The sequence below is a fragment of the Festucalex cinctus genome, chromosome 1 (genome assembly GCF_051991245.1).
Source record: "Festucalex cinctus isolate MCC-2025b chromosome 1, RoL_Fcin_1.0, whole genome shotgun sequence".
NCBI classification, from domain to species: Eukaryota; Metazoa; Chordata; class Actinopteri; order Syngnathiformes; family Syngnathidae; genus Festucalex; species Festucalex cinctus.
Genome location: NC_135411.1, coordinates 64100213 through 64110303, shown reverse-complemented (window position 1 = coordinate 64110303; position 10091 = coordinate 64100213). Strand labels below are relative to the sequence as shown.

The 10091-nt window shown below is 38.0% G+C and overlaps 1 protein-coding gene across 4 annotated transcripts; it reads right to left on the bottom strand.

Annotated features, from left to right (window-relative positions):
* Positions 1 to 1056: 1056 nt before the first annotated feature.
* On the bottom strand, positions 1057 to 9841 carry sox10 (SRY-box transcription factor 10). Of its 4 annotated transcripts, XM_077501792.1 has the most exons (5): positions 9704 to 9841; positions 5593 to 6376; positions 5151 to 5452; positions 3471 to 3656; positions 1057 to 3383 (listed from the first exon to the last, which is right to left on the bottom strand). In XM_077501792.1, exons 2-5 carry the CDS (start codon positions 6021 to 6023, stop codon positions 2869 to 2871), a joined length of 1434 nt encoding a protein of 477 aa, XP_077357918.1. In that variant the 5' UTR covers positions 6024 to 6376; positions 9704 to 9841; the 3' UTR covers positions 1057 to 2868. The 4 variants fall into 4 exon arrangements, with proteins under 4 accessions (XP_077357918.1, XP_077357899.1, XP_077357909.1 ...); XM_077501773.1 differs by having other exon boundaries at positions 1057 to 3656; XM_077501783.1 differs by having other exon boundaries at positions 1057 to 3656; positions 5184 to 5452.
* Positions 9842 to 10091: the final 250 nt, after the last annotated feature.

Genomic DNA, 10091 nt, shown 5'->3' with positions numbered 1-10091 from the left:
ACACTTGAATGCCGTTGTGGAAACTTTCAACAACAAAAAATCTAACATCATAATTCATAGAAAAAAAATTACTAAACAAACATATTAGGATATGAATATTGTCCAATTTATTTTTGAAAATGAATTCTGGGAGTTGAAACACTTTAAACACAGAAAAAAAGAAACTAAATTTGCTAAATGAGGGAATATTCTTTGGAAAGTAAATGATTTCCTAAATAAAAACGGTCTACATATGCTTTACTATTCTCTTGTGTTGGCTCACATGTCATACTGTGCTGAAGTTTGGGGAAATGTACATAACACAAACATAGACCCAAATATTTAATTGCAGAACAATACGATTAGAATAATTAATAAGGTTTGCTACAGAGAATCAACTAATAAATTATGTATAGAATCTGATATTTTAAAAATTGATGGATATTGTCCATTTGAAGACATCTTGTAGTGAACAATAGTGTTCCTGTTTGCTTTCAGAATTTCTTTAAATTAAGAGATGGAAACTATAATTTAAGGGATTTATTTAAGTTTGAAATATGTAAGGTGAGGACCAACACCAAATCCAGATGTGCTTTACTTTTGGGTATAAAATTGTGAAATGGACTTGATGTTACGTTGAAACTGTGTACTTCACTGTTGGGGTTTAAGAAAAAAGAAAAACATGTAAAATAATAAATGTTTAGAATTGATAAAATGTAAAATAATGTGAGTGTCGTAGTTTTATTAATTTAGATTTGTTGAAATTCTATGTAATTCATGGGAGCGAGAAGCAATAATTAGCCTGGTACTTCCGTTTATTATTTTTTCGGTTATTTTGTTCAAATGGATGTTTGTGTTTTCTTTTCGGTTTTATGTATGGAACCTAACTAAACTTTTCATTCATTCATTGAGGAGAAAAATATCAATTTTGGCAACAGATTTTCTGCCAATATCAAAAGAAGAAATCAATTTAGCAATAATCAAGAAGTAAACGTTATGTGCTTTAGTGGGCCAGATAAAATGGTGTGGCATGCCGGTAATGTATTTCATTGGGGTGAAAGAACAATAGAATTAGAATTCTAGTAGAGAAAAGCTTTATTTAAATGAGTGCAAATAATCATCCTCACATGTTTCAGCTTTTGCTTCTGCTGTCTGTTGCTGTGCAAGCAACCATCACACACAAATAGAACATGTCAACCTTCAGATAACAACAAAAGTAAAAAGTACAGAAAGAGATTACAGCATTTCCATAAACAGTATGAAGAGGACTGGGAATAGGAATGTTAACACAAAGTGATGGTAATGTACACAAAACTTAAATAAGAGCAAGGCAATCGGATATTAAAAAGTGTATTTAAAGTGATATATTGCGATATATTTGAAACCAAGCCATTTGATATGTTTTCCAGCTTTTTGAAATGTAGAAAAAGGAAGTTACTGCGGGTACATTTGAAAGATGTTGACAGAAATTAAATACATACGCTGTAGAATAATAATCACTATTAAATGAAAATGAGACTTGGGTAATACAGAGAATAGAATGTGTTACTTTTGAATTAAATTAAGCAAGAAAAATAGATAAGGCACTGTGACCATTAAAGGCTCTATGAAAATCCATCTTTGTGAAAAATCTGTTTGAGGCAATGTTTTTTTTCAAAATTTCTGTCGATTGGAACTCGTGCACAATCTTGTGACATTTCACAGTGGAAGAGACTTTCAGTGGAGATGATAAGGCAGCACAGTATTAATACACAAAATGGTGAAAAAAATGGTTAATATGTTTAATAATGTATTGAGAAAGTGTTAAAAATTGGGTGTCACTTTTAAAATGAAGCTTCACATTAACTAAAGTCATTAATCAGTGTCAGTGTAAAATACAAATATTTTTTAACATCATTATATTTTCATTACCAATTTGTAATAACCTATTCTGTTTTTTTTTGTTTTTTGTTTTTTGTTTTGTTTTTTTAGGTAAGAATGAATGTAAGGTAGCTTGGAATGTCACATTGGGATTAACTGTTATTATGGCATTTTCTTTCTTTTTTTTTTTTCTTTTCTTTTTTTTTTTACATAATTATAAAGTTTTGGTATCAAAACTTTGGTGAATTTACAATTATCCCATATGTAGATTTTCTTTTTCAAATAAATACATCATAGTGAGAGGTTTACTTTGTAAATCAAAAATAATAATGAAATGGCAGCCCCTCTCCTCCCACATACATATTCATCGTAAAAACAAACAAAAAAAATATAAAGAGGCATAAACAGCGCTATAAACAGGAAGAAAGGGGCCAAAAAACCCCAATCAGTGTTTGAATATTGTTTTACTGAACATACTACAACACTAACAGTGTGATATACTTTGATATAAATTTTGCCTGAGATACGAATGGGCCAGCAAAAGACTTGGGCTCTCCTCCATAAAACAAGCAAAACACATTGAATGATTGATCAGTGTTTGATACCTTTTCATCCTTTGTAGATTTAGAATGTGTTTGCTCTTAGAGTTACCCATGACAACCTCACATCCATGCAGGGAGCCACCATCCTGACAGGGACATCATCCTTGATCTAATTGTGTAGTTTGGAGCGGTCGACATTTTCTGGAACTTGAGTGTACTCAATGTCATCAACGACAAGACTGCAGGCACCAAAATGTCACCAGACGCTTTAAAAGCACCACGCTCCAAACTCAGCCTTCACCTCTGACGGCATTTCTGCATCTGGGCGAGAACAGTGCAGGGTTTCTTCCCTCCCGTCTCCCCAGCCGACTCCCACGGTGCCAGCCCACTCCCCTCTGCCCAGACCACTTTCACCAAAACCACTGCTGCTTGTCGGGTCGGGCCTGGGGGCTGGACCAGCACCGGCACCCTCTGGTCTCGTTATCTGTCATGGTCGCGACAGTGTAGTGTAGACGGGCTGTTCCCAGTGTGTGGGGCTGTGTGACTGTGGCACACTGGATGGGTCGGTGATTGCGGTGTACAGGGGCCTCTGGGTGGGCCCCATGTATGAGAAGGCAGAGTATAAGCCTGTTGCCTGGCTAGAGTGAGTGTAGTAGGACCCTGGGGCCTGCTGGTCAGCATACTCGGCAAACTGAGCCCTGGCTGCCAGTGAGGGGAAGGCAGCGCTATAGTGAGGGAGGCTCAGAGGGGTGTAGGTGACGTGGGAACCGGCTGTGGCCGCCTCCGAAAAGTGACCGCCAGCGCCTCCGGCCTCGCTCTTGATCTGGGTCTTGGACGGGTCTGAGCTCAGAGGCGAGCTGTGATGCTGTTGCGGCTGCTGCTTGGAGAGCCAGGCTGCCGAGTGTCCGCTGGCGGCCGCCAGAGCGGAGGAGATGCCGTAGGTGTATTGGGATGCGGTAGTTATGGGCGTCGCCGCTCCTGAGCCAGCACTCTGCCCGATCCCTGGATGGCCATTAGGGGGAAGGTACTGGTCAAACTCATTGACATCAAAAGGCTCCATGGTGGCCATCACGTCGTTGCTTATCTCACCAATGTCCATATTGCCAAAGTCGATGTGGGGCTTTCCAGACCCTGCCGCACCTGAACTACCCTCTGCTCCCATTGGGCCACGGGAGACCCCGTTCCCCAAAGCCTCCCTCTTTCCATCCCCCGCCCTCCCAGACTGAAGTTCTGTCTTGGGTGTGGTTGGTGGTGTAGGAGGACTGTGGCTGTGACCTGAACACACAGAAGAGACCGTGTTAAGGCTGTTTCTTGTTGTTTGGTCAAATCTAAACTAAATTAGTGCTGTCAAAGTTAACGCTTTAACTCAGGAGTTAAAGCTAGAAAGCTTTAAGTTTGAATTTGAGTTCGAGCTTAATTAACTTGAGAGTTAAAGCTTTAACTTTGAATTTGAGTTCAAGCTTAACTCAGGAGTTAAAGCTTTAACGGTAACACTTCATAATAACTACCCATTATAACTAGTTAATAGACCATTAGGAAACTGTTAATTAATGAGTTGTTAATGTCTTATGATGACTATAAATAGTAAAAATGTCATTAATAAACTAGTTATTAAGCTCTAAACGACTTGTTAACTGTATATTAATCATTCACAAATATATTTTATAAATTAGTAATACATCATTAACAAGCTTTTAGTAAATTACTTACTAATAACTTGTTAATTATTACTTAATAGTTTGTATAGGTTATTGGCACTTTATTCTAATAATAAGTTGCCACTATTCCTCATTTATTACGTGTTAGTAAATATGGAGTAGTTGCAACTTTAGAATAACTTTTTTGTAAGAAAAACTTTCTTGTAAGAAAAAACTTTTTTGAAGAAAAACTTTTTCGTAAAAAAAAAAAGAACAAAAAAAACAAAACAAAAAAACAAAAAAAAACTTTTTGTAAGAAAAACCTTTTGGTAAGAAAAACTTTTTGGAAAAAAAACGTTTTTTGGAAGAAAACCTTTTCCGTAAAAAAAACAACAAAAAAACAAAAACAAAAAAAACTTTTGTAAGAAAAATGTTTTTGTAAGAAAAATGTTTTTGTAAGAAACTTTTTGTAAAAAAAACCAACACTTTTTTGTCAGAAAACATTTTTTGGAAGAAAAATATTTTTTGTAAGAAAAACTTTTTGTAAAAAATAAACTTTTTTGGAAGAAAAACATTTACTAACATGTAATAAATGAGGAATAGTGGCAACTTATTAGAATAACGTTCCAATAACCTATACAAACTATTACGGTAAGTAATACTTAACAAGTCATTCGTAATTTATTAATAGCTTGTTAACGATGTATTACTCATTTATAAAATATATTTGTGAATGATTAAGTGACAAACACTTAATATACAGTTAAGAAGTCATTTAGAGCTCAATAACTAACATTTTTACTATTTATAGACATAATTATAAAACCTTAACAAACAGTTAAACATTTAATAAGTATTAACAACTCATTAATTAAGAGTTTACTAATGGTCTATTAACTAGTTATAACGGATAGTTATTATAAAGTGTTATCGCTTTAACTTTGAATTTTGAGTTCAAGCTGAATTAACTCGGGAGTTAAAGCTTTAAAGCTTTAACTTTGAATTTGAGTTTCAAGCTTTAACTTTGCTTTGACTGCAATTAACTGAAGAGTTAAAGCTTAAATTCAGGAGTTAAAGCTTTAAAACTTTAACTTTGACAGCACTAAGTCCACTAATAATGTCAAGGGCATACTCGTGAGGTGGGTCAAGGGAGCCGGCAGCCCACCTGCAGCATGAGGGTGATGCCCATCTGCCAGAGGGGACCCAGCTCCCCCAGTGTGGACCACATCCAGATGGAGACCCTTGTAGATGGATTGTCTATGCCTGACCTCACCCTCCAAATGGCCTTCTGCGTCACTCCCTGACCCGGAACCGGTCTTTCCGTTCTTGCGGCGTCGAGGCTGGTATTTGTAGTCGGGGTAGTCCTTCTTGTGCTGCTTTCTCAACCTCTCTGCCTCCTCAATGAAGGGTCGCTTATCGCTCTCATTAAGAAGCCTGGGAAGAATGAAAAACAACTGTCATAAATTAGTTCTCATTCACTCTTGGACCTCCCAAGACTTCAAACATAACCTTTTCAGACCTTTTCATGAAATGGACCATTCAAAATCTGATCAGTGAAAATGAGACCACCTCACCTCCAAAGCTTCCCCAACGTCTTGCTAAGCTCGGCGTTGTGCAGGTGCGGGTGTTGGTCTGCCAGTTTCCTGCGCGCCGCCTGCGCCCACACCATGAAGGCGTTCATCGGTCTCTTGACGTGTGGCTTGCTTTTGGTGCCGCTGTTCACACGCACTGGCATGGGCACCAGGGTCCAGTCGTAGCAGTTGAGCACCTGACTGACCGCCTTTCGGATCCCCGCGGGGAAGCGCTCGTCCTCATCGTCGGATTTACAGGGGGGATGGCCCCTCGCGGCGTCATCCAGGACCGCCAGCAGCTGCTGCCTGTGGAGGGGTGACTCATCCCCGCCGGCACCAGACGAATGACCAGGTGATCGGGAGCGGCTGTCGTCCGACACGCCGGGACTGAGCTCGACATCTGACAAGCTCTGCTCCTCTCTGGACATCTTCATGAGGATGCTTGACCTTTTCCTTAAACTCTACTTGCTTTTTGTCCCTACTCTAATGCACTAATGGGCAGACTGATGTTAGTGTGTCTGATCTTCACCTCTGACCTCTGTTGAATTATAATATAAACTGCCAATCTGTCTCTACTCTCAGCCTCCGTTGTAAAACTCTATGAGGGTTGAACATCAAAGTTCTTTCCATCCGTGTGGTTGGTATCATAGGCGGCTCAGTGCGCACCTTAGACCCCAGTTTACCTGTTAAAGCACAGCCGTCAGCACCAAACTCGCCCACCTATCTGATGACTTCCACGCGTCACTCTCCTCTGAGGCTCCCGCGATGAAAATTCACCAGGTCGGACCTGAAACAGCAGAACTTCAGGATGTTGCTTTTTGTTGAGAGGAGAATGTTGATGAAACGGTTTTTAGAACATCAAAACCAATATAAACAGATAAGTAGAGTTCGTGGTTGGACACATTTCTGGAAGCTTCTATGATACAACAAAAACATGAGAATGCAGTGAATTTACTATGATTATTTTTTGCAACCATATTCAAATCTATCGTACCGTTATTGTTTCAAGTTGATCACTAGGTTAAAGCGAACGTCAACCGACCCCAAAATGTTCTTCACAATATGTTCTACATCACCCCGCCACTAGTCTGAGTATGATATTCTGAACAAAAGCAGGAAAACCCTCCGTTTTTATCCATCTCAGTGGGTGGCCATTTTGCCAGTTGCTGTCAACTGAAAATGACATCGCAGTTGCTCAGGGTAATGACCAATCACGGTTCAGTTTGTGAATGTCACATGATCAAACTCAGAAAACAATTGAGCCGTGATTGGTTGTTACTCTGAGCAACTGTGATGTCATTTTCAGTTGACAACAAGTGACAAAATGGCCGACCCCTGAGATAGATTACAAAAAGAGAGGATTTTGCTGCTTTTTTCGTATTCCACAAGCACAATTATAAACGGAATGCTATGTTTAAACTAGTGTTGGTATAAATAACATACGGTAGTGTTTGTAAAGATTTTTTTGCATCGACCTCCTCTTTAATTTGTGTTTCGTCATTCACTAATGATCATTGATTTGTTCCAATGGACATGTCTTTTGAGGGCGCATACTGAATGGAACCACTTTATAAACGGAATCATTTCCTTCACTAGAGCTGGACAAGAATGGAACTGCGAAAGATACGTCGTTCATTCACAGTGATTGACTCAGTGAAAGATTCCTTCACTGCAAATGAGTGACATTGTGACTATTCACTCATGATTGATATGATTCTGGCATCCTTTTCTCCAAACTAGCGACTAATGTTGAGCCAAGGCACTTGAAAACAAAGAATATGGATGCTTCCCCACCATGCTAAAGCTTTGCATTATTGTGCATGCGTTCATGCATAAAGTGTTGCACAATGGCACAAACATGACTGTGACTGTTTTTTTCCACACTCGAATGTAAGGGGAAAGTAGAGTTAAGTCAAAAGGCTTAATACTGGACTGGTGGAAAAGAGACTCCACTGAGCTGCAGCGAGTACTTGAGTTGCCCTGGGTGATGGTAACCCACGCTACGCAACAGATCTGTTGTCAGTTTTTTTTTGTTTTTTTTTACATAGTTCTTTGTTTGTCATTGAAGGACAAATTAGAAATCAGAAGTCAATACCGACTGTAGTCATATTTCTGGCAAGGTGGAATGGAGTGTTTTTTTTTTTAAATTATTATTATTATTTTTTTACGTAAGCATCACCCAACCTACCCCACAAAAATAAGCGACTGCTGTTAAAGATTTGGCAGTTATTCTATGCTCCCAGGAGAGAAAGTATTGGAATGATGTGAGGCCGCAATAGCACAGACCTCGGATTTACACGGCACTTCTTGGATAAACACGGCCAGGCTGTGGAAATATAAACCTCGCAGTGCATGGTGTGATTTGACACAGTGTGCTTGTCGCACAGGGCCACGTCTTTTAGAGGCAGCAAAATGTGTCCTTGTTTTGTCTGTTGAATCAACACCCCGGCTCAACTTTACACTCACAGCAGCATACAACTCAGTGGTTTGTTTGTTTGCCCGCTTGTCAGGATAAATTGTGGGAAAATTTGAGCTCTAGCCCACGTCCGGCGATTTTATAAAAGAGGTTGCCGTTTTTTGTTTTGTTAGTTTTTTTAATGATTCTGTTGTGAGTTTCAATGATGCACCAGACTTTTCTATATAACTCCCAACTTCCCAAGGTTTCTATAATACACAAACTTTTTTTCTGATTTGTTTTACGCTGACAATTTTCTCCCTATGCTTCTAATGAGCGACTTATTTCAAATTTAAATAATTGTTTGCAAGTCTCCTGAACCTACTGTACCTGGTCCCCGCTAAATGGTTCATACTTGCAAGGGGAAAAAAAAAAACATGAACATGGCTCCAAAGTATTTGTGCTGTAATGAAAAACCCACTGGTTATAAAGTTCCCTTGAAGTAAACCATATTTGTGCTATTATATATATATATATATATATATATATATATATATATATATATATATATATATATATATATATATATATATATATATATATATATATGTATTAGGGCTGTCAAAGTTAAAGCGTTAATAGATTAATTAATCACAGAAAATTGTCGCATTAATCACGTATTAACGCATATTAATCGCACTATTTTTTTTTTACCGCACTTGAGCCTTGAACGTAACCGTGGATGGCTACATTGAAGTCTGCACAGGTCAGTGATTAGGTCAATACACAGCATTTCCTACGCCTTTTGTTCCAGGCGTGATAAAACAAAAGTAATTTGCGTTTAATTAATTAATAATTTCGGAATTGCACCCAACTGATATGATGCTGTTTTGAGCAATACACGCATGCATGCAATTGCGTACATGCATTTAAATCAATGTTTGTAAAGGACATTCAGAAAATAAAATGTGTTAATGTCAAAATATGACAGTATTTTGTATTTATTTTATATTACGCGAATATGCAAGTAATTTAGCTGATTAATCGTGATTAATCAAAATTTAAAAGTGTGATTAATATCAGATTAAAAATTTTAATCGTTTGACAGCACTAATGTGTATATATATATATATATATATATATATATATATATATATATATATATATATCATGAGAATCTAACAGTTTACAAAATACTCTTGCAGTTTATTTAATTTTAATTCAGTGCACAAAATGAATTTCATGAATATGAACTCATTAAATTCACTTGATTTGGCTCGAAATTGCCACTAATTTGCATATTTTATTAACCAATTACAATAACTCACATTTAATGGAATATTGCTCTAATCGTCAAGGAACTGAAAACAACTTTATTAAAAACAAATTCAAATTGCAAAAATATGACCACATTTCCGACCTCAGCAAGCTGCCTAGCAAATATAAAATAGTAACCCAAATATAACTTGCACAATGTTGACACAAGGACACAAGGTAATCAGTAATTTAAAAGAATAGGTGAATTTGTTAAATGATCTGTAATTGAGGCATGAAGTGTTTACATTACAATTGGATGAATGACAGTTGCCTTATCGGCCATTCAGTGCCAATAAAGAGCATGTTAAATTCCGAATGATGGCTTTTCCTCAAATTTGCAAAAGAAGACAGATCGAGAGCAGGCATAGGAGCAGTATAGAGAGGAAATGCTGAGCATCTTACTTCAGTACTGAGGAAAAGTTGAAGGTGGCTTTTGCAGGAGAATCCTTCAGTTTCTTTCCACGGTGACACTGCAGGCTTCCCCAGCCCCCTCGGTCGCTGTGCCAGGCTATGAATGCAAGCTCTGTGTGCCTGTGACGGGTCTTAAAGGGCTCCTTGTATGAGGCCAGAGAGGAAAAAAATAGTAAAGTAAAACGAGGGGAGGATAAAGTCTTAAAGGAACAGCAACTCGCGCGGATAGAACTGGCATATGATAGGCTTAAAGTTCATCTCGCTCGCTCTCCCTCTTGAATTTAGGTAAGGTTTTTGAAACAAATCAGACCTGTGCGTAAAATGGACAACACACTTTACGCATTGGAGTGTTGAGAGATTTTCTCGTCACGTGTGGTTA